Below are 26,376 nucleotides of genomic sequence, written 5' to 3'. Positions count from 1 at the left end.
AGAAAAATGTAGCTCTTGCCATTTCTATTCTGCATCGTATTTCTTTTGTGTTGTCCCAGTTTTCATTTATTTTGACGCCGAGATATTTAAAGGTCTGTACTTTATCTATATGTACATTATTTATTTGTAATTCGGTTGTTTCTTGGTTTCTGGACTTGGATATAATCATATATTTAGTTTTTGGGATGTTGATCTTTAACCCATACTTTTCGCTACAGATATTTAGACGATTCAGAAGGAATTGTAATTCTGACAGGCTACTTGCAATTAACGTGCTATCATCTGCATATCTGATGTTGTTGACGAATGTTCCACCAATATATATGCCTTTAGAGACTGATTCTTGAAAAATTCTTTCGGCGTAAATATTAAATAGTAATGGTGATAGTATGCAGCCCTGTCTAACTCCTCTCGATATTGCAATGGAGTCGGTTAGTTCTCCATTAATGTCGACTTGTGCTGTTTGGTTCCAATATAGTTCCTTGATTCATTTTAATTCCTTTCCTTGGATGCCAATAGAAATGAGGATTTCCACCATTTTGTCATGCTGTACGGTATCGAAGGCCTTTTCATAATCCACAAAACAAATGTATACGTCCTTTTGTACATTTCTACATTTCTGTATTAAAACTTGTATAGAGAGTAGGGCTTCTCTCGTACCCATGCCTTCTTTAAATCCAAATTGCGATAGCCCCATGTATTCTTCACATTTTTTATATATTCTGGAATGTATAATTCTTAGAAATATTTTGAGAGCGTGGCTCATCAAACTTATTAGTCTGTAATCGGTACATTGTCTAGGGTGGTTTTTCTTCGGAATCGTGATGAAAGTAGATTTCAGCCAGTCTTGGGGGTATCTGCCTGAGTCGTAAATGTAGTTAAAAAGCAATACTAAAAGCTGTATGTTTTCGTCGTCTATTAATTTAAGTAATTCGGAAGGAATTTCGTCTGGCCCACAAGATTTTTTATTACGTAATAATTTTATTGCAGATTCCACCTCAGTTTTAGATATTGGGTTCCCTGTGAGTGGTTGTTGGTTAGCCGAAACGTTGTTTGATCGGTTACTGTCAGTAAATGTTTGTTTTATGTATTCACTCCATATTATTATTTTTTCATTTGTCTCAAAAACAGCTTTGTTGTTAATATATAGTATTTTCGGTATTGATTTGTAATATACTCCTGAGGCTTCTTTAAGTCGTTTATGTAAATTGAAGTCGTCATGAAGCTCCTGCAGACGTTCAATTTCCTGACATTGCTTGTTTAAATGCTCAATTTTTGCGGTTCGTATTTGTTTGTTCGTGTTTGTTTGTTCCACTGTACGTATAATGAACTTGTCTTTTGCATTGTTATTCATCTTATTTATGTGGTTGTCAATCATTGTGGTAAATTTTGTTCTAGCGTCTTCTTGTTGTTCTTTCTCTTCATTGCTGTGTATGATATCTTCACCATCCACAATATATTTGAAGAGAGGAAACCTTTCTTTGGTTATGGGTAACGCAAATGTTGGACCCAGTGACAGTAGCCATTTTACTTCATCTGGGAATTTTATGTTGGTTTTGTTCACAAACCAATTCTCATTTATTTGTATGTTGAATTGTTCTCTCTGTTTTGTTTTTAGTTTTTCAAATTTACGTACATGAATTTCTGTGCCAACACAACACATCGTCCAGATTTTGAGAGAGTGAGAGTGTTGGAGAAAGAAACTCACCACACGAAACGTTACACGATGGAGATGCTTCACATACTCAATATGCCAACAACAAAACGCATGAATTTCAAAACTGACGTCGACAACAGCGCTTTAAGCTACAGAGGACTAATAAGCAAAACGAAGAATATGCAAAGATCGCAATATGATAGAAACCAACAGTGCAATATTTACATCACATGACGACGGTAGTGAATCTACGCTAGTTATAAGTAAATATTATCAAGTTAGGTTTTTACGTATTTATGCGAAAACTGGTATGACATTTGTTTTTGTATTTCCTTACACCGCTGTAATAACATATTATTGTGTACGTTTGTATATTCATTATAGATAATCCTGATGATGCAATTCAATGTAATTGCGAAATATCGATAAATAAAGATATTTTATAAAACACAGACCTCGAGCTTGATCAATTTATTTAATTTTATTTAATCGGTTAACAAATGGCTAAGTTATAGTGGTTTATGTCTGAAAAACCCCACATAAAACCTACCCAGCAAAAATACTCATTACAAATTGGCCTACTTTCTCATTATTTTAACACGGGCATGTCATAGGGAGTAAGTACTTATTTTTTGGCCACTAAAAAGTAGATAAATAAGTAGTTACTCCCTGGTTACTTCAAGTCGTAACTACTTATTTAAGTACTTATTTAATTACTTTTAAGTGCCAAAAATAAGCCCGTGTTAAAATAATGAGAAAGTAGGCCAATTTGTAATGAGTATTTTTGCTGGGTATAAAGGAATTTCTCATAATTTTCAAAAATATAATGTTTTTTTTAAATGGTTTTATTTAGCTCACCCCGTTTGTTTTATTTATTTTGTTTTGTTCAATATTTATTTTAAAAATTATGAGAAATTCGTTTATAGGTTTTATGTTGGGGTTTTCAGACATAAACCACTATAACTTAGCCATTTGTTAACCGATTAAAACAATAATAGCTTATTCAAAAGACATTATTCACCCCTTTAAAAGGAAGAAGGATCAGAAGAAATCGGTTGTGGAAAAAATAAGATATGCCCGTTTAAATTTGGAAATGTAAGAAACCCAGATTTTCACTACTTTTACCGTTATAAAAAAATAAAACGAAGTGACCCAAACGAAATAAAGGCATTGTCGTTGTCCATGGATCCTAACACGATATAATTTTGAATCAGAACACTTGAATATTTTTCGGGTCAAATTTTGTAGCACAATGTCATTTATCGACATTTTCCGAAAAGTTTGCACATTCTTAAAGTTTGCATATTCTTCAATTACTGTCTTGGCTACAATGTTTGTCTTTGTGTTGGATCAAAAATCTCAATGGTTTGGCTGTTATATGCCAAAATATCCAAAAAAACGTCAATAAAAAACTTAAAGTCAAAATCGGGAGGCTCGATTTTCGCGGTAGATATATGGTCCAGTAGACTTTTTTGCTCAGTTCAACCCCAGGAATCAGGGCCCATTAAGGTTTTCAAATCGCCCCGGCCTAGTTTACACCCAGTCTTTTGTGTGAAAAGTACCCATCTACTTTCGGTATTTTGTTGAAAAATATTGCAAAGTTTTGTAATAAACTGTTTTTTTTTTTAACAAACAAGTAAGAACAACTTTAAGTTTGGGCGGGCCGAACTTGTTATACCCTGCACCTTACTTACTTAGCTGGCCCATTACAGAACATTTGTTCCATAGGCCGAACTAAGAAAAGATCTCCATTTCTCTCTATTTGTTGCTTCGCACTCTGGAATACCGCGCCTTTTCATCTCTTGTTTGCGCCATCTTTTTCTTGGCCTGCCAATTCTGCGTGCACCGCCAAGCGGTCCGTATTTATACGCCTTTTTAGCGGGTTCATCATCGCTCATTCTTATGATATGGCCTGGCCAACGCAATCGCTGCATCTCGATACGTTTAACAATATTGATGTCGTTGTATAGCAGATAAAGCTCGTGGTTCATGCGACGTTGATATTCACCGTCAACGCAGATTGGTCCGTAGATCTTTCGAAGAATTTTTCTCTCAAACACACCAAGCACTGCCATGTCTGCTTGCGCAGGTACCCAGGCTTCGGAGCCATACATCAGCACGGGTAGTATCAGTGTTTTGTAGAGCGTTATTTTTGTTAGACGAGATGTGGCTTTGTTTTTAAACTGCTTATTTAAACCAAAGTAGCATCTGTTGGCCAATACAATTCATCTTTTTATTTCACAACTGATGTTGTTTGTTGTGTTTATGGCAGTGCCGAGGTAGACGAAGTCTTTAACTGCCTCAAAATTATAGGTACCAACGTCCACAGTCGGTCCGAGCTCAATGGACGCATTGCGCGTCGACACCATCAACTTGGTCTTCTCACCGTTTACCGCCAGACCCACTTTAGCAGATTCTCCTTCGACCTTCATAAAGGTATCAGTTACTTCTTTTACTGATAGTCCCATGATATCTATATCATCAGCATAAGCAAGTAGCATGTGACTATTGGTGTAGATTGTGTCACTTCTTTTGACGTTTGCCTCTCGTATAACCTTTTCCAGCAGGATGTTGAAGAGATCACACCAAAGGCTGTCTCCTTGTCTGAAACCTCTTTTAGTACCAAACTCTTTGGAGAGGTTCTTTCCTATTTTAACTGAGGACCTCGTGTCAGTTAAAGTCATTTTACATAGCCGGATGAGCTTTACGAGGATACCAAATTCAGACATGGCTTGGAATACCTTTGAACGCAGCGGGCTGTCGAAGGCTGCTTTATAATCGACAAAAAGGTGGTAGGTGTCGATCTGCATCTCTTCTCCAGGATTTGCCGCAGGGTATATATCACTGTGAACTCAAATTTTGGGGCAGAGACAATTCCTTTTGGAGATGAAAGCGCTTGGTGAGTATATTAAGAATTCCAACGGACAGATCTGCCGTGAGTCGAACTTCCGCGTTATGGCCTGATGAAGTTTTTGTTAGAAACCCTGTATGGCATCAGGAATTAGCGTTATATCTTTGTTCACTGTTGTTTTATCTTATTTTTGAGATGACATGTCTTCAGTCAAATCGAATGAGGATTATTTTCGTAGAAAGTGTCGATCTTCTAACTCGCTTCCTTCAATGTCCTTTTCGTCCTTTATTTTAAGAGCCGCTATAAAAGTACCACAATATGAAGTTTTCCAGCTTCGAAATGTTCTGCAAAAATGTCGCTCAGAAAATTTTAGGTACGGCTCTCATTGACAACTAATCGATTTTGTCGCGTTTTCATAGTCATTTTTTATATTTACCCATGTTTGCTCAGAAAAAATTGTGTTTAGTATTTTTGTATGTTCTGTAACGAATATACAAAAAAACAAAATATTATATTTTTCAGAACAAAAACAAGGTAAATGCACAAAACGACCACGGAAACGCGACAAAATCGATTAGTTGTCAATGAGAGCCGTACCTTAAATTTTCTGATCGAAATTTATGCACAACATTCCGAAGCTCGAAAACGTCATCTTGTGGTTCTTTCATAGATGCTCTTAAAAAAAGGACGAAAAGGACATTGAAGGAAGCGAATTAGAAGGTCGACATCCTCTACGAAAATAATTCTCATTCGATTTGACTGAAGACATGTCATCTCAAAAAGAAGCTAACACAACAGCGAACAAAGATATAACGCTAATTTCTGATAACTTATAGGGTCTCCAGCAAAAAATTCATCATGCAATAACGCAGAAGTTAGACTCAAGGCGGATCTGTCCTTCAAGGTTCTTAAAATACTCACCGAGGCCTTTCTTCCCCAAGAGGAATTTTCCCTGCCCCAGACTTTCACCTCCATTTTGTTGTACAGTGTATCTGGTCAATGGTGGACTTGCCAGGTCTAAAGCCGCATTGGTATGGTCCAATTATCTCGTTGACCATAGGCTTTAGTCGTTCGCACAATATCCCTGACACGATCTTGTAGGCAATAGGGAGTCGACTTATGCCCCTATAGTTGGAGCATACAGTCTTATCTCCATTCCTGTGGACGGGGCACAGGATACTCAGGTTCCAATCGTCGGGTACTCGTTTTCCTGCCAGATGGTACTAACTAGTTGATGAACGCACCTTATCAGCGTGTCGCCTCCGGTTTTGAAGAGCTCGGCTGGCAAGCCATCGGCTCCTGCTGCCTTATTATTCTTCAGCCGATTTATTTCTGATTGGGACTGTGGTATCTTCGTCGTCTTCGCTGCTATTGGATACCAACAAATTTGAAAAATTTTCTTTCCATATCCTGAGTACACTATCTGTATCAGTTACCAAATTACCTCGCTGGTCTCTACAGGAGGATGTGCCTGTACCAAGGCCTTCAGTTTGTTGCTTGACTCTTTGGTAGAATTTTCGGACTTCATTCTGGCTCCTGTACATCTCGATTTTTTCACACTCCCGCTTTTCCATCTCTTTCTTTTTCCTGCGGAAAAGACGTTTCTCCTCTCTCCTTTCCTCCCTGTATCTCTCTCGTGCGCTACGCGTTGCTACGGATTGTAAAGTAGCCCTATATGCCGCATTTTTCTTTTCGGTGGCAGCACGACACTCCTGATCATACCATGGATTCCTTGGTGGAGGTCTCTGGTATCCAAGTATGGATTTTGCGGCTGTTTGCATGGAGTGGGCAATGATTTGGCATTGCGCTAATATATTATCGGGATGAGGAGTGCTTTGATTGAGCAATTGAGCTAGTTGAGTGGAATATGCTGTGGCTATCTGTTGTGATTGCAGCTTACCGATGTCTAACTTTCGTGTTGTGTCTATTCGTACTTTGTTTGCTACGTTTGAGCGGGTGCGTACCGTTGCTGCAACAAGGACGACGCCCAAACCCAAGTTTTTAACGTTATTATGGGTGAACGTGCGGCACATGTTAGCTCACTACCTTTAACGAGTGTTAAAGGCAGTTCCCCAGGTGACACCACGGGGAGGTCAGTGTCCACTTGAGATGAAAGAGGAACAAGATAAATCCTGGGCTTGCCATGTTAAAACCGGTCAGGACCGTTCCTTGGTATCTTCCAACCCCTACGTCACCCCATGAGGAGTACTACGAGTATATTTTTCTTCTAAGCGTCCTTAAAATATGTCTTCTTTCCTGTCTTCAGTGGGATCATGAACGTAAATAAAGCTGATGTTGAAACATGAAGTTCTTATCCAAATTGTGGCAAGTCTTTCATTCACTGCGGTGAAGCTGGAGATAAGATTTTTTAACCTCCGACCAACTACAAATCCACAACTAAACTTATGATTTATGTCATGTCAGCTATAATACAGTTCGTGACATTGTTGTTGTTACGCCTTTCCCAATTTATTGGTTTTCCTGTATGGCAGTTGTTGGCGTGATACCACTGACCGTCGATAGCTCAGGGATGAAAAGAGAAGAAATAAAAGACAAACTCGAGTGTATCAGTTTCTAATATATTTTCGGTTTATTGGTGGTAAAAGTGAGTTTCTTGGTACAAGAAACAGTTACCTTTGGTATGTGAAGCTACGAAACGAAAGCATTAAGAGTGTGACTCCTTCGAAAGTTAAATAGCAAGTGTCGTTGCCAGTGAGCATAATAGCGCTAACAAGGTCGTGATCAACAACGACGACCGCAGCATTGGAAAGCGCCCCTCTGCATCCGAACTGAGCGAATGTGACTTTTAGGAGAGAGTGTGGGAAAGAATGAATATTCTCTCCCAGCATCCGAACCAGGCGAATATGACTCCTAAAAGAAAGGCAAAGAAGATTTCCCCATTGAGCTCGAAAGAGCGGCCAATTAATGCAGTTAATTGTAATGCTGCGGAAGGGGAAAACAATGTATCGAACGTATACATTGGCGTAACCAATGTATCGAACTTAAACAGCAGTAATATCAGCCTTGTACTTCTCAAGTGCATCTGCCAATGCGTAAACTTCACTCTCTCTACAAATAATGCGAACATTTCAGATGCAGATAATGGTCCTTAAACCGTTTGCGGGGTCGTCAACTTTGGAGGAGATTGTTTTTTGTTCTTTCATAGTATGTTCCTTTTTGGAGGGATGGGGTATTAGCCCAACGCCCAACCCAGGGGGGTGTTAACGGCAGCTACCCAGGTGACACCACCTGGAGATCAGTGTCCACTTGAGATGAAAGAGGGACCAATTGCACCACAACAAGGCATAAGTATGGGCTTTCACACACGCCTTGTACTCAGAAGTTCTGTGGTCGAATTCCCAGGCCTGGTAACATACACCTCAGTATAATATTGGGGACATTTCCTGAGCGTTTCAGCCATGTAAAACTTCTCTACGAGTGGTGTCGTAAGACACGCCGTTTGGGCAGTAAGTAACATATCACTGAGCTAATATGTATCGGTGTGCCCTAATTGATTGAGGAAAGTCTCCCTTGTCACTTCTGGGATTTTATGGAACATTATTGTTATATTTTTTGCCATGTTAAAGCCGATCATGCCGTTCATTGGTATCTTTCATCCGCTACATCACCCACTCTTAAGCTATCACATTACCAAATAGCCTTAAGCAAATACTAAAGAAAACATTTTTCCATCTTCTTATCCTCTTTGCAGGTACACAATTACCACACTCTGTGATGCATGTGATGTACCCGAAATTGTGGTTGCCATTCTATTTTGGATTGGCTATTTCAATTCAACCCTGAATCCACTCATTTACGCTTATTTCAATCGAGACTTTCGAGAGGCATTTCGAAATACCTTGCAGTGTTTATTCTGCAATTGGTGGCGAGATCGTCATATGGCGCTGGATATGGATATGCGACGTGGCAGTATGCGCTATGACAATCGGGCGAAAAGCGTTTACTCTGAAAGCTATTTGAATGCTAGCCACGCCCAAAGGCGTACCAGTCAACTAGTCGAAAGTTTATAATGTAGGGATGGGGCGCTATTGGCGCCTACACCCACACCCACATCAGCATCAATGCAAAATCTACACTTGTTGGGAACGGGAGGTTCATCATTGTTGTCAACAAACCAAACCACAAACCTGTTGTGTACACCATCACGTACATTGGATACATGGAAGAATTTCAGCACCAGTAGTGGTGGTGGTGGCGGAGGCGGTGAAATTAGTGTTAAGGATAAATCCAGCAGTTTTCTCAAAGCGAATGATGGTGTCAGTAGTGTAGGCGGAACTAGAGGCAGTGGCCGTTATTTGGATAGTAGCAATGCAGCAATAGCAGGTGGTGGCGGTGGTATTGGGGACGGTGACGACGATGATGATGGTGATGAAAATGTTCAGGAAATACAAATTGAAATACCCCTTGCATATGTCAACAAATGGCATAAAAACAATAACAAAACCACTACCACTACCAATGCCAGTACAATACAAGGAATAACAGTAACAACATCATCAGCACCACCAACAACAACACCACCCACAACAACCACATCACAATCCACATCCATACAACAGCATAGCATCACACACACAATGGTCTGAAAGACAGTCAACAATAGTCGCTTGTAAGCATAAAATAATACCGGAGAAGCATTCAAATAAAGTTTTTCTACTACCGCCCTCACACCATCACCTCCATAATACATGAAAATATGCAGTTGCATTGGGGAGCTGCGATAACTAACAAATACCAAAGGATCATCCGTAAGGATAACAGTAACAGAAAAAAAATAGTTTCAACAAAAAGCAAAATCAACGTGCAATCCTTCAACATGAGAACAAATGCAATATCAAGCAGCAGCAGCAAGAACCCGTGATGTATAAACAATCAACGTGTACCGGAAACCAAAGTAAACAACAGCAATAGCAACAAGAACAACGGCAACATCACCTGTATATCCTTATACGAAAAGCAGAAGCAGAGAATCGAAATGAAACTCATCATAGTGAAATATGTGGTTGTAGACTTTCCTATTTTTTAGAATTTGTTTTTTTGTTAGCTTTATTTATTTATTTATTATTTTCTATTACTTTTCAATTCGTCCATATGACGTTTGTACTTTGATATACATACATACATATACGTACATAGTACCATACTACTAGTTCACTGCTCTAAAGGCATACAAATTGCATACATACATAAAGAGATATTAAGAAGAAGAAAAAAGTCTTTTTGTTTTCATTTTTTCACACTATTTATTTATTTTTGAATACGAAATAAGATTGTTTGTAAATAAATATCTACATTTAAGGACAATGTGAAACATATTCATGATTGAAGTGTGTTGGCAGCATACATACAAACTTACAAGTGCATACATGGCAGTGTGTGTGTATTTTTATACTTGTAGCTGTAACAACTTAAAATCAGACACTTTTGGAAGATCTGTTGGAAGGTGAACGTAATAGGCAACATACCACCCACTAATGGGTTAGGAAACTTTCAAATTATCTTGCACAATAGTCATTTTAGTATGTGCCGCCAGGGCTTTGGAGCTTTTGGGCTATTATCTTAGGTAGCATTGACTTACTCCGGAAAAAATTTACCTTTGTAAATGAGGTCGCTAGAACAACCTACTGAAAAAAGAATCAAAACGATTCCAGAGGAGCTCATAAAGCTCACTTTATCCGAATTTTGTGTGGGAGGTATCCGGAGGAGTGGACCGACATAGTCTATATTCCAACCAGATACATGACTGGATGAAATAGTATTTTGTGCAAAGTCTGCACCCATCACAAAACTCCCTGCGAATTTGCCATTTTGGCTGGTACCGTCAGGGTTTCTTGGAGCTTTTAGGCCAATATCTCAGGAAGTATGGACTTGCACAAGAAAAAAATCTTTCCGTCGTAAAAGGAGCCGCAAGGAAAACTTACTGGAAAAAATGTCAAAACGATCCAAGAGGAGCTCTTAAACTTCACTTTATCCAAATTTTGTGTGGAGGTACCCGAATGACTAGACCGATACAATCCATATTCCATCCTGGTACGTGACTAGATGAAATAATACGATGTGCAAAGTCTGCACCAATCAGAAACTCCCTGCGAGAATTATCTTGCGTATTTGCTCGTACCGTCAGGGTTTTTTGGAGCTATAGGCCAATATCTCAGGAAGTATGGACTTGCGATCCAATGGAAAAAATATTACGACTCCCAAAATTTGGTACGAATCGGTTGATCCGTTCGAGAGTTATGGTGCGCACCAGCCAGACAGACGGACAGACAGAGAGACAGACGGACGGACATGGCTAAATCGACTCCAAATTGTCTGAAAGGTCGTATCAATGTGTATATACCCTTTCTAGCCTAAAGGCCGTCATAACCCAATTTAGGTTTTTATAGAAAGAAAATGTTACTTTTTTAAATTTTCAATTTAATTTTTTTCTACAAAAACCCGATTTCTATCAAATTTGCAGCAAAAGCTCAATGTTTGCCGTTGTTATGTATATTTTATGAATTTCGGAGGAGGTTGGGTCCCTTTCCTACGCCTTTCTTTTAAAAACTTTATGTATACGCCAAATTTATTATTATTTCGGTTTAAGCATACATTTTGGGAGGCAATGTGGTATACCCTAAGTACACGCCAAAATACCGGACCACGCCCACTTTTTTAAATATGTTATTTTTGAAAACTGATGACCACGCCCACTCTTTTTAATACATTATTTTTCCAAAACTACTGAACATAATTTCATAAAATTTTCAGAAAATGTTCAGGAATGTCCCTTAGTCGAAAATGCTATATATTTGTAGACGAATTTCGGGGGCCTATGGTTCTATAATCGGTATATTTGCTAAACTTATGAGCGCATCGGCTTGCAAATTCATTTTCGAGACAACTGTGGTTGCGTCTACAATCAAGAAAAACGATATATTTACAAATTTCCTTAAACGGAATTCGACTTTACCATTATTTTAACTTATATAATTAGATCGCTTTAGGATAAAGACAGAGGACATGAACGATAATAAATCCTAAACAGCATCAATGAGCGAAAAAATTCGGCAAATTCCGTAAGAGAAAAGGAAGGTTACACACAAAATCTGTTGATAAATTTAAAATCCTCCTCGGTTTGACAGTGGACCGAAGAAGTTGTATAGGGATTACCTATTTTTGAATTGTCAAGCATAATCCATGAAAAGTTGTCGTTAAAACTCATCAGGACGGGCCAGCAACGCGGACCGGGGTCTGCTAGATGAAAATACATTTTGGGGGCTATACCACATAGTTACTTACTCAAATGGATTTTATTCTAAACAGAACCTTTTGTTCCAAAAGACGAACTAAGAATTCAAAAGCCAAAGTAGCATCTGTAGGACAATGTTATTCTTCTCATTATTTCGACATTGATGTGGTAAATTAGGTCATTAACTATTTAATTTTTTTTATTTCCGACGTCCACAGTTGTTCGGATTTCTCTGGACACCTTCCGTAATGATACCATAAATTTGGTCTTACCGCCGTTTACCGTCAGACTTAAGTTGGCAGACTCTTTTTCAGTTTTTCGAGAAGTGGCTGTTAAGGCTCGTTTTGATCGACGAATGATGTCGATGTCATTTATGTACGCCAGTAACATTATTGCTTTATGTCTTATCATATTTCAAGATGTTAAATGCGTCACAAGATAGACTAATCTGAAACCCCGTTTGTTATTGAAAGTCTCGCGGTGGTTCTTTCCTATTATAACTGCTGATCTCGTATCAGTTAATGGCTTGGAACACCTTTGTTCTTATTGGGCTGTCGAAGGCGACTTTATAGTCGGCGAATTGGAGGTATGTATCGATTTGCTATTCATGGGTCTTCTCTAAGATTTGGCGTATAGTCAAAAGTTGGTATACTGTAGATTTATTATGACCCAATTATTCCATTGATCATAGTTTTTAGCCGTTCACGCCCGACAGCAATTGATATAAACCGTATTCTCTCCGTTCTTGTGCACATGATATAACAGACTGAGGTTCCAGTAGTTGTGCATGCATTCCTCTAAATGGCTGAGTATGCATTCTAATTATCAGTATGTCGCCGCCGGTCTTAAACAGTTCGGCAGGCAGCCCATTAGGTTTTGCTGCATTATAGTCCTTCAGCCGATTAATTGCTGTCTTGACATCACTAGGTGGCAATCATCGATACGAAAACCTTTTTAAATGGAACTGTAAAGGAAATTTGAAATATGCCATACAGTCACACTATGCAACACTGAAAATGCAAGCAACATCTAGTATGCATTTCTATACCTTGCACCACTATGTGGAAAGGGTATTATAAATTTGTTTTGGCAAAAAATCATGTAACACCGCGCAATTTTCATATCTCGACGAGATAAAGAGATTTTGAGATGTGTGTCCGTCCGTCCGTCTGTCTATTATACATTGTAATCAAACTCCAGGCCGCAATTATGGACCGATCGTCACGAAATTTTGCTTGGAGGTCAGGTTCTTACCACAATAGACCCCTTTTTTATTGGTGATGATCGTGAAATATTTAGCTGGTGAATAAAAAAGAGCTACTGACCCTGATGCAAATTGCGATAATGTGTCTGCTAGACACTGCTATTATATAGTGGGTTTTGTGTAGAGAACTACAGTTTCCTCCCATGCTACAAACTGTCCTTTTCATGACAGAGTAATTCCCAGTTCTGGCATTATTGCAAATTACGTGGAGCCTCAGCGTATTAATTGTCCAATTGGATTTTTATACATATATTGCTTTTTAAAGTTAAAGTTTTTTTGATATATTAATTATTTTGAAGGTGGCAAAATACCCCTCAGTAATGTTGGCGACATTTCCTGAGTATTTCAGCCAAGAACAACTTCTTTACATGTGGAGTCTTAGGACACGCCGTTCGGACGCGGCGATAAACTGTAGATCCTCATATTATTAAGCCAGTCTGAATCGGCGTGCCCTCATTAATATGACCTTTAATAAACCATGCATTTATCGGGCCTTTATATCAGAAACGAACAGGAATTTGGTCTTGCTGTCTTTGGCACCACTGCACAGTGGTCGCTGCCATTGGTCAAAATTAAAAAATGAAAGTCTAATTTTTGGTACCAAATGTGTTTTTACCTACTACTAACATGTTAAATTTCTCTAAAATAAACTTGTTATGGATTACTTCTTACTGTACTCTTTGAGAATGGCACCAAAAAAGAGAAAATTTAAGAGGTTGGATTTTTAAATATATAGAAGAGACATTGTGAGGTTCAGTTATATGAAGGATACGTTAAAATGTGGTTCTCAATGTAAAATTTGAAAAATTCAGCCAGTTTGATTGATTATTACGCCTAGAACCCTAAAAATACCGAATATTTGGCGGTACCTATTTATGGGGACAAAATCAAAGGGTGGACCTACAATAATCGACAAATTTCTGGGGGTAGCCTACATCCACGAAAGATTAAGTGGCATTTTGGCCATTTCGATTTAATAACTTATATGAAACCCTCAAAATTCCGAAAATCGGGCAGTACAAACGTAGACCCAGTTCAAAAAAAATGTTGCTAGAAGATTTTCTAACACTAGGGAATACCGATAGCCAAATTTTAGCCAATTTCACTGAAAGATGTGGTCAAGACCCCCAAAATGCCTGAAATCAGGGGGTACCGTTCTACGGGGGCTATACCTAACCTTGGACCTATATTGAATTTTTTTGCTTCTTTTTATTTGTGTTGCTAAACTAGCCTTTACTGAAATGTTCGTATTGTTATCTGCTCAGGAAGTATTTTTGGCCGCTCTTCCCATACAAGTTCGGCCACAGTGCACTGTAGCCCTAAAGTAGTAGAACTTATCTTTTGAACATATCACATAAGAAAAATCCATAAAGGGCATCAAAATCTATAAAATATAGAACATTTTACATAATTGCTGAAATTCTGGTCAGTATCAGCTAAACTATTGTGAGTTGAACCTTTACAAAAATCTTCCAAATAAAGTTCTCAGCAATTCCTCAGAACATTCTGAAACTCTAAAGTACTTACTTCATGCTATTTCAGCGGTATTTTGCACCATATCTTATACAACACTTATTTCAAACACAGTTCACACACAACAGTTTGTTTTCGCATTTCGGATTTCCCAACATTATTGACATATTTATTAAATCGTCGTTGAAAAATGTACTGAAAACAACGTGATAGACGCATTTTACAACAATAGCATGTTCTGAAAAGTTACATTACATTACATTCAAGCGAATATTTTTCCAAAAGAAAACCAGTAAGGAAAGGATCATAGTCGGGCGGGGTCGTCTATATGATACCCTGCACCACTGTGAAAATGTAAAATATATATATCAACCTGAACTGATTTCTATATAAATTTCAAATTTCAAATACGTGAAATCGGCCGAAAATATACATAGGAGCTATATCCAAATCTATAGCGATTTCGATATAATTTGGCACACTAATTTCTAGACCGAATTCAGTCACACATTCCAAGTTTCTTCGAAATCGGACGTATATAGCGTGTTTGATGCAGCAAATACCTGAAATCGGGCGAAAATATATATGGGAGCTATATCTAAATCTGCACCGATTTTCACCAAAATAAATAGCGTTCTTCCTATGGCTAAACAAATTATATTCCCCAATTTTCAGCTGAATCGGACAAAAAATGCGACCTGTACGTTGCGAACAAAAATACATGGACAGACGGACAGACGGACGGACATGCATAAATCGACTCAGAAAGTGATTATATGTATATCCCCAAAAGGAACTATGGGTCTATTTCGTTTCCTTTTGTATGTTACATACAAATGCACAAAGACATAATACCCCTTACCACAGAGTGGTGTAGGGTATACAAATTAGCGGTTTTGAAGGTATATGGTGCGAAAGGTACATATACAAATTATGGACATTTTCGATATTTTATAAAATTTGAGGCAATAAATGTAGTTTTTCGAGTTCATTATTTCTACAAATATTTTAATCTTGCCCTCATCTACAAATTTGCTTCAGATGTGAAATGAAGATTCACATAGGTTTCGGAGATATAGCCGAGAAATGCTTTAAAAGGTCAACATGGTTAAATTTATTTAGATGGGACCATAAAAATCCAATCTTTATCTGGATCCAACTACGGTTACTGTCGTTTGGGTGTGTACTTTCAAAAAATCCTCGACTCAAATTGTGTGCACACGATTACCTTAAAAAAGTTGCACAGTGTATTTGTTCCACAAACATCCCAGAAGGGACAAGGGAGACTTACCATATAGTAAGCCGAATTTGTTCTATAATCCGAACTAAGACTAGATTTACGTACTTGGTCTTTCCAATTTTGTATAACACGCTCATCGTCCCGTCTTCAACTTGTTTACTCCATAGGTGTATTGGTCTTCCAGCTTTACATAACAGTACGCTAGTAGGGACATCTTCCAAATTCATCGCTGTAACTCGATACATTTATACATGTATATAAATGTCATTATGTGGACGTCAATATTAGCCGTCAACACAGATTTATGTAAAGAATAACGTTTTTCACGTACACACCAATACTCTCCTATCTGCCTGCGAAAATACCCAGGCTTACATTAAAGCGGGAAGTATCAGTGCTTTGCAAAATAACACTTTAGTTTGACTATAGGTAACTTTGTGTTTAAACGGCTCACTAAGTCCAAAGTAGCATCTGTTCTCTTTTTTATAATATTTGTTTTTTCGACTTTAAAGCATCGAATTAATCTATTGCGACCCTTTAAAGTAGATATATTCTTAATCAGGGTAAAATTCGGAGTCATTACAGGTATGTCGTCTGTCCGTTGAAATCAATCCTGCATCAAACTGAAGTGTGCTGCTTGCCATCAACCCAATTGGGAGTTTGTACTAAATTAACGTGATAATCCCTTTTGGGGTTTTGCACTCTGACCCAATACCATCAACCACCCAGATTTTATCGATTGGACTTGGCTGGGAAAAAATGAACAAAAAATTGGAGGGAATATTCGGAAGAAAAGTAGTGAAAGTGCTATACGTCAACAAACAAAATCAGTATAAGAGAACACCTCCTAAAATTTTATCTAAAGTACACACAAATTCAAAATAATATATTCGACAAAATTTGTCCAACAAACTTTCACGTCTTTGAATAAATAACTTATTTACAAATTTATTTTCAACCGCCGAAATTTGTGAAATTTTTGTATCACATGTCGACTATTGTCTTTTCTTACTTGTTGTACTCCTCCAATAGTCTTGCATGCAACTCTTTTATACTATTTAATTACATCATCAACAGCCAAGAAACACAATTCAATTTTATCACTGCAGTAAAAGATACGACTCAATTTTGTCCCATTTAAACGCTTTTTTTAAAGCCAACATTTGCTTTTAATGCCATGTGGCTTCAACAACATCCGCCAGTAAACATTTACAAAGGATATAATATTGGTGATTGGCTTGATTGATTGGTTCATATTCATATCAAATTGCAAATTATGGCAGTTGGGTGAATTATGTAAACAGAAATTGCTACATATGTATAAAGGTATCTGCATAAGGATTTCTATAGACAGTTTGTGTCAAGGATATCTGGTGTGTTTGGTATCATACCGGACGTAGAGAGAGAGAGTGAGAGAGAGAAAGAGAGCAATAAAATTATGCACGATTATTTACATATTGACAACCTTATGTAATTTTCATTATTGAAATGCAATTGGTAAGCACATTATTGTAACTTTGTGCTAACAAGGAGGTACTTATATGCATAAATATGCATATATAAAGATAATAACAAACATTATCATTTTTATGTTGTTTTTAATGAAAATTGAAACTTGTGTTTACAAAGTAAATAACAATAAAAAGTATTATTTGCATTTAGGTATTACAATTTTTGAATAACAACAATTACAGATATAACAAGTGAGAAAGTTTGCAAATAACACTAGATGGCTAAAATATTTAGTATGCTCGGTAGTTTCAAGAACGCTGAAAATGTAGTGTTGTCTAGCCAGAGATTCGAACATAGCCTTATTTACCCGTGTATCTACAGGTATCCAAAATGCAATATCTATTTATACAGTTGCAACAATAATACCACCACCATGGACATCTGTGGAACAATGTTTGATATAGATGTGGGGCTAAATATTTATGTTTGAAGGGAAATATTTTTTTTCTCAGTTAGATGACCTCAAAAGCTCGGAATAGAACCAAAAATATATAACAAAGCCCATTAACAGAGGATTTCTTAACCGTAACAATATTGATCTGACTTTGCCGTTAGAGACTAAACCCCATACATGGCAACAAAACTGTTAAGAATTAACATGTTTTCGTTGAAATCCGAGAAAATGTGACTCTATTTCATTTAGAAGATAATTCACTAGTTTCGTCCTTCCAAAACGATATGCACAGTAACAATCTGGGTTATAATTTGGAGGACGTTGTTCCTAGACTATAACAAATTAAAAAAATTGTGAACTAAGGTCAATAAGGCAACTACAGCATAAAAACCAACGACCAGAAAATCATATTGGGAGGTCCTTGACGAAGAATCCTGCAACCAATACCAGAATTCGTTTGGTTCGATCTCTTCAATTTCTAAAATTTTAAAATAGTTTTTAATAATGGTGCTATTATTTTTTTTTTTTTTTTTTGGCCAAATTTTTGGAGTTTTTGTGAAAATTGATTTAAATTTTAAAAAAGTTTCGAATTAAACCATGATTTTTATTATTTTAAAATTTAGTTATAAATAAGCATAAAACGGCCTGCAAAATTTGCACATACAAATAAGAATGCCTGCAAAATATTTTTGTGGAAGGTGTTGCTATTATTTTTTCGCAGCTGTATATATAAAATTCTCCTGTCACGGTGTTTGACACTAAACTCCTCCGAAACGGCTGGACCGATTTTGATGAAATTTGTATGTGGAGTTTTTAGGTCTGAGAATTAGGCCGATAGCTATTTTTATAGTGCTGGATGGAGTGTATCTTTTAAAATTGCTTGCGATACTATCGTTATAACTGTCTTGATCCTGAATGGTCATCTCGGAAGTAGAAGTAATTTTCCGCAATTGTATCTTCTTCATTATTTACTCATCCGTTATCCGGATATAAGTGATCGTACAATTCATTTTGTTTTTTAATATTTATCGCATTATATTTATGTTATAGTATAGTGGTTGTCAGCTCTCTGTGTCTTGCAGCATTCAGCAGATCAGTTTCGTCGGTATAACCTGTCCAGTCCATGATGTTTTTGAGCCAAGATGTTTCTTTTCTTCCTCTAGCACGCCTTCCATCAATTTTTCCTTTTAAAATTGCTTGTAAAATGTTGTATTTATTGTTCCTTAATACGTGTCTAAGAAATGCAATTTTGCGACTTTTTATTGTTGTTATTAACTGCCGGCTTACATTCATCCTTCTTAGTACTTCGTCATTAGAAATTTCCGCAGTCCATGGTATTTTCAGTACTCGCCGGTAAATCCACATTTCGAAGGCTTCCAATTTTCTTTCATCAGAGGATTTGAGCGTCCAAACTTCTGTTCCATATAGCAGCACCGACCAAATATAGCATTTTATAAAACGTACTTTCGTTGTTACGTTTATGTCATGGCTTTTCATAAGTTTGTTGTATTTACAAAAAGCATCTCGCGCCATCTCTATACGACTTTTAATCTCTTTCGAGGGATCCCATTGGTCGTTTATTAGTATCCCTAGATATTTAAAAGATCGCACTCTTTCAATTTCTGTACCTTGAACTTTTAAGGTCACATCTGCATGGGGATTTTTTCTGCTTATGACCATATATTTCGTCTTCTTCATGTTTATTTTAAGGCCATATTTCTCACTTACACGTGCAAGTTTCTCCACAAGTTTCTGGAGACCGGATATACTTCCAGCCAGTAACGTGGCATCGTCCGCATACCTTATGTTATTAATTATTTTCCCATGAATTTTTATTCCGACGTTTTCTCCTTCTAGCGTTTCTTGGAATATTTTCTCTGAATATACATTAAACAATAAGGGAGATAGAAGACAGCCCTGTCTAACACCCATTGAGATGCCAATTTCTTTTGTTGGTTCTCCACTTACTTCAATTCTTGCCGACTGATTCCAATAGAGACTTTTTATGCACATAAGTTCATTGTCTTGCATTCCTATATCATGTAATATTTCCATTAATTTATCGTGTTTGACGGTATCGAAAGCTTTTTCGTAGTCAATAAAACACATGGATACATCCTTCTGGGCATCCCTACATTTTTGTGTTATAATTTGGATGCAGTATAGTGCTTCTCTTGTACCCATTCCTTCTTTAAACCCAAATTGGGTATTTCCCATGTGTGCTTCACATATTTTGTATATTCTACTATGAATAATCTTTAGAAATATCTTCAAGGCATGACTCATTAAGCTAATGAGTCTGAAGTCACTGCATTGTTTTGCATTATTTTTCTTGGGTATTGCGATGAAGGTTGATTTTAGCCATTCTTGTGGATAGTTTCCAGTGTTGTATATGTAATTAAAAAGGTTGACTAGTAGGTGTATATTGCTGGAATCAATAAGTTTCAGTAATTCTGATGGGATTTCGTCCGGTCCTGTAGCCTTTCTGTCTTTCAATGATTTTATAGCGCGTTCTACTTCGCTCCGCGTTATAGGCGTCCCTCTTCTTGGAATTTCCGAATCATCCTCATAAGATGATCGTTCGCTATCAGTAAAAAGATTGGTAATATATTCCTCCCATATATGCTTCCTTCCCTCCAAGTCAAATACAGCTTCATTGTTTTTGTTAATTAGAACTGGATTGGTTATTTTCTTTCCATATACTCCGGCGGCTTCCTTTAGCTTCTTGTGGAAAAATTCGCATTTTTGGCTGTTCGGGTCGCAGATCGTATCTCCTTATTTATCTCCCAGTATTTTTCATAGTTTTTATTTCTGTATTTGCTTCGCTCATTCCATAGTTCTCGAATCTCGTCGGTAATCCATTCTTCTGTTCTTGATGATGTTCGTTTTTCCAGAGTGTTCTTTGCAGTCGTGTTTATAACATCTTTCACCTTGTTCCACAATTCGTGCATATTTTCTTCATTCAACTGTTGTAGTTGTCCATTTATATTGTTTTGCAGCTCATGTTTAGTTGCCGAGTCTTTAAGTTTTTCAATATTCATTTTATTTTGTGGCTGTTTTGTCCGAATTGATGCGAGCTTAATTCGTATATTTGCCACGAGTAAGTTGTGATCCGATGGCACATCTGCTCCTGGGTAGGTCGAACATTTTGTAACACTGGAGAAATATCTTTTATTTATTATTATGTAGTCTATTTGGTTTCTCACAATTTGGTTTTCATTGTCCTGTGGGGATTTCCAGGTGTATAACCGTCTGGGATGTAGGGGAAAACACGTATTGGTCACTTTCATACAATATTCCTAACAAAATTGCACTAGTCTGTCTCCTCTATCATTTCCTTCGCCTAGGCCATATTTTCCCGTAATATTTTCAACTTCTTGGTTTCCAACCTTGGCATTAAAGTCGCCTTGTATTATTGTTATTTCGTGTTTTTTGTCATCTTTAGTAACTGCCGCAATTGTATAATTATAGATAATATCCTTGATTTTAGTAAGCTTGACTACAAAAACGCTGGCTTCAATAAGTGAAAAAGCGCGATGAACCCCCTATAGTACAATTCCGATAATGTAAAATGTCGCTTGACCGCAATTAAAATAAAAAAACACACAAAACAGATTGAGAAGTCAGGCAAAACTAATTTCCAAAGATGTTTAAATAACTATAAAGTCTAAAAATTGTGCTTTGGTCACTAAAACGAAGGGCCAGCAACGCGGTGTATCTACAATCTGTCTAAATCATCGACGGGCACCATCTCAATTAATGGCTAAACATTGTGCAAGTATTATCATTGTGCTGGACAGAATTTGATGACATTTTTTTAGGTGAGGGATGGGAAATCCATAGGCTTTAACGATAGCTCAGTTACCGAATGTTGTAAGCAGTAAAAGCGGTGTTAAGTTAGACCGGGTCGAACTTTTATACCCTTTTATCACCATCAATTATATTAAAACAATCAAAATCCCCAAAAAAAACCGGGAGGTATTGCCTATGGGGGCTATATCAAAACTTGGATCTATACCGACAATTATCTCTCGAAGTATTTGATACCTCTAAGGGGACTAAAATACCGAAAACCGGGAGATATTCTTCTATGAAGAAAAAAAAACTGAACCTCTACCGAATATTCTATGCGGGAATACCCACAACTAAGACTAAGTACTAAATTTTATACATTTCGGTGGGGCCATGATACTAAATATCGAAAGCGGGAGGTAGCTATAGTAGATACATCTGAACATGAACCTTCATATACCAATAATTCTCAGCAGAAATGTTTTATGTGTCCAATGGAGAATAAATACCAAATTATAGTCACTTTGGTTGAATAATGTTGCTAAATACTTTGCGAGTACCGATACAGTTTTATGAAGGATATTCTAAAACCTTGGACCTGTACCGACCATAATATACAGATTTTTTTATACCCCCAAACGAATATGAACACTCAATTTAAACCATTTCGATAATGTGGCTATTGTACAAGATTTATGAGGACTACATAAAAATGTGGACCGGTATAACTAATTCTAAATAACAAAAGTCTTAAAAACCTAGTAGTAATATAAAATTCTGGTCCAAATTATAAAGCTCTATGTTAAATATTGCGATTTCAACAGACAAACCGACATCGTGATATCGACTTAATTTTATGCTGAATATACACATTATAGGGGCTCTGGCGAATGTTCCGATGTGTACAAACGGATTCACAAAGTTAAAGAAAGGAATTTTCTATATTAAATCTGGAGATACCATAGGTATTTACCCTATGGATTATTCCAAAACATCGATTAATTTTATGAAGTTTCAGAAGTTCAGAAAGAATTAAATTTGATTTTTTTCCACAAAAGTTATGTCGAAAAAATTAATGATATCATCCTTGAACAAAACGGCGACCTGTAGAGTGACTATGGTTACACTACAAACAATTAACACTGTGGGATCCCTGTACATCAGTACAATTCACATCAATGGAAAAGTGGTAGATTTAACACGCTATACACTATAAGCTTAATATCTGTCATAAACTCAAACTTCACTTAACATTTCGCGCCGATCGGACTATGATTGCGACCTACAGAGACGCTACGAAACCGGATAAAATTTTTTTTTTGGTAAATTTCCCCCCCTAATTATTTTACGACCATCACCAAAAACTAATTATTTCTATTCTCCATACCAAATTTGTGGCCTGGAGTTTGATTACAAAATTCAACACATCTTAAAATCGCTTATAATGTCGCGGGGATATGAATTTTGATATACCACATGGGGGGTATACGACGAATATTTCGCGGTGTTACATGCATTTCCGAAAAAAAAAATTTCCATATTTTAGTGTAGGGTATAACTATCAGCTTTGCTGGCAGAGATATACCTCAACCTGTGACTGTACAAGAAAGAAAACAGTAGCGGTGGACTTAACTGCGCAAAGAACAAATCCCTAGTTTAAAAAAAAAATATGGTAACAAAAGATGTTTGGAAGCATTCAGATTAGATTTTAAGACATTTGTGTGGAAGCCTTCATACAAAGCACGATGGGGCCGATGACAGGTTTTTGAGGCAAAAAATAACAGACCTTCAAAATTTCGTGCAGATGTTGATAATCGGCCTAGAAACTAATCTGCCAAATTTGGTTGATATCGGTTCATATATAGATATAGCTCTCATATATATGTTCTCCCGATTTCGAGTAATTGATGGACCAAACACGAAAATTCTGTCCAAATATGATGATATTTGGAATATGTGGCGGAATTCGGACTAGAAATAAGTTTGCCAAGTTGTTTTGAAATCGGTTCAGATTTGGATATAGCTTCCATAAATATTTTCGACCGATTTAAGGTATTTGGTGCCACAAACACGCAATTTCTGTAAAATTTCGATGAAATTTGAAACGTGTGACAGGATTCGATCTAGAAATATGTTTGACAAATTATATTGAAATCGGTTCAGATTTGGATATAGCTCTCATATATATCTTCGCCCGATTTGAGGTATTTGGTGCAACAAACACACAAATTCTGTCCAATTTCAATGAAATTTAAAATGTGTGACGGAATTAGGTCTGCCAAATTATATCCCATATATATTTTCACCCGATTTTAGGTATTTCGTGCAGCAATCATGCTATATATGTCCAATTGTGATGAAATTTAAAGTGTCTGACGGAATTTGGTCTAGAAAACATTACTGAGACATTATATTGAAATCGGTTCAGATTTGGATATATCGTTCATAGATTTTCTCTGTCGAAGTTAATTGTTTTCTCATTTTAGTTGGTTGATACCGAACTTACTTGAAAACATAGTTTAAATATTTTTCTTTTGACAAATTGGCCGAAACAGAGGCGGCATGAATCAAGAGCTTGATATTGTTGCCGTGTTCATAGGAGACTTCCGAAGCAAATTTTCTTCCTTCACTATAATGCACATTAGGGCGCCCTCTCTTCTTTGTATCATTACTTTGTTCTAGCGAAAATACTGTGTTGCTAGCTAACCATAAGCTTTCAAATTGTAATACACGATTTTTTGACCTCCAATTTTTATCCATTTTTGGTTGAGGCGTGCACAAATGTTATAAACTTGTTTTTTTAACTCCCATCACGAAGTTGTCTTTGACACCTCGATTAAATTTCGCAGAAATCCAGTCTATAACGTGTTTAGGTTTCCGCTGATTTTCCAACCAAAAATTAAAAATATCCAAATTTTTAAGTTTTACGAAATCTGGAAATTGGTAATTTTTTTATTCGCAAGTATACGCAAAATTTCTTTTCAAAATCTGCTAGCCGGCATTGTCACCTTTCACCAGATACATATTTTTACGAGAATACACCCCGATGCCGAAAGTTCTACCCAAAGAACACATGGACGATACCACAGACTACATCGAAAAACATCACTTACTGACACAAAAAATTATTGACCACATCTAATATTACATTTACATTTTTAATAATAATCATAACTTACATAACATTTGCCGTATTTTCCATTTTTAAAAAATATATAATATCAACAGATCAGGTTTTGGCGCCAAAATACTTGAATTGTTTAATTACGACTGAATGTCAGAAATTAACGGAATGGCAGCTTGGCATGTCGCCGAGGGCCGTTGCCAGATTGTAATTTTTTGGTTTTAGATGTTCGAAAGTGTTAAGAATATAATTTCGTTATTATTTTATTTCAATCACTGACTTGAAAAAATGACTTACCTTTGGTAAAAATGTCAAAACGTTTCTCGAACAGCCCTTAATCTCCACTAACGCGAAAACGTGAACTTGTTTGATTAACGTGCCCGAAGGTGTTGTCTGATATAGAGCTTTTGAAACACGATGTATGTTTGGAAGAAATTTGACGATGTGCTAATTCTCGGTCAAATCAGATACTCAATTCGTAAGTTGGTGGCGGCAGGCCGGCTTTTAGAGCTTTTGGGCCATGATCTCAGGAATTAAAGATTTTGGAACAAACAAGAAAGACAATTGTGTTGGAGATACTTGATGAATTTGACCAATATAGTTTGAACTTTGTCTATTCCTGGAAGAAATATTACCAGGAAAAAGTTTAAACCAAATAGGTCGATCCGTTTAAGATTTATCGTGCGAATCATTTTTGCAAACAAAAAAAATAATAATTATTTGCATGGGGGAAGGTACCGGTAGGTGTAGCCCGATATGGCCCGTGCTCCAACTTGATATAAGTTGGGACAAAAGATAATGTGGACCAAAGCGGTTGATCCGTTTGAGAGATATCGTGCGCACCAATCAGACACACGGATTTCGTCCAACCAAATTTCAACCATCACTGTCAACCCCCAATTCATTATACGGGAATTTAAAAAATAGGCTCCCGTTTTGGAATCCGATCACCCTCGAATGGATTAACCGAATTTGAAAAACTTACCCCTCGTCCTCTACTTATAGCAAATCCTCTACAAAAGTGCAATCTTAAAATGATGAACGTACGATAAGATAACTCCAGAAGGGAGTAACCGATGTGGTTCATAATTTGCAGAGCGTAATATTTTTAACAGATACAGATATTCCATACCGAATTTAAAAATATTAAACATTCTTTTACAGCAGGTTATCCTCGCCATTTCGACGCCATACTTGTAAAGATTGCATACCGCTCACGTATGTACTTGTAAAAATTAGTTTGTATGTACTCTACTCATACTCAATATCCACCTTTTTCAGTTTTGTTTGAATATTATAATAATTTTTTGTTTTTAAATTTTATAAAACAATTCTTAAAAGCAAAAACTTCTTGTGTGGAAAATGTTGTATGTTAATTAAACTGTAAATATTTACAATCAAAATAGGGCAATCCTAACAGAACAAAACCTTACATCAACTAACAAGGAAAAAAACGTAAATAATGCTTCATATAAAGGTGCCAATTTTTTACACACACACACACATTGTTTGCATCAACAAAACAAAACCAAAAAGCCCCAAAGGATAAACAAATATCATTAATAGAAAAACAAATAACTTTGTAATTGGTTAATTAATAAACAATATGCCCACAGACTATATAATTAGATGCAATACCAAATTAAACAACAAATTATAAAAAAAAAAACCTAAACAAAAAATAACGACAATCGTAAGCAATACCATCATTTGTATGTTTAGCCCCAAACAAATAACAAATTGTAAACATTCAATACCATCATCATCATCTTCATTAAACATAAATAATTATTGAATAAATATTTATCCAACAGGAC

General features: G+C 36.7%; 1 protein-coding gene across 1 annotated transcript in view; it reads left to right on the top strand.

The window, feature by feature from the left end:
• The window catches only part of Octbeta2R (Octopamine beta2 receptor), a 653,741-nt gene extending 627,607 nt beyond the window's left edge, over window positions 1-26,134 (top strand). Inside the window, 1 exon segment of the mRNA XM_073961606.1 lies at window positions 8,221-26,134. Coding sequence (XP_073817707.1) covers window positions 8,221-9,115 — 895 coding nt within the window. The 3' untranslated portion in view covers window positions 9,116-26,134.
• Window positions 26,135-26,376: the final 242 nt, after the last annotated feature.

The sequence above is a fragment of the Musca autumnalis genome, unplaced genomic scaffold (genome assembly GCF_047663935.1).
Source record: "Musca autumnalis isolate F117 unplaced genomic scaffold, ASM4766393v1 scaffold_1, whole genome shotgun sequence".
NCBI classification, from domain to species: domain Eukaryota; kingdom Metazoa; phylum Arthropoda; class Insecta; order Diptera; family Muscidae; genus Musca; species Musca autumnalis.
Note: the sequence above shows the minus strand (reverse complement) of the source record. Positions and strands in the feature narration are given on the sequence as shown.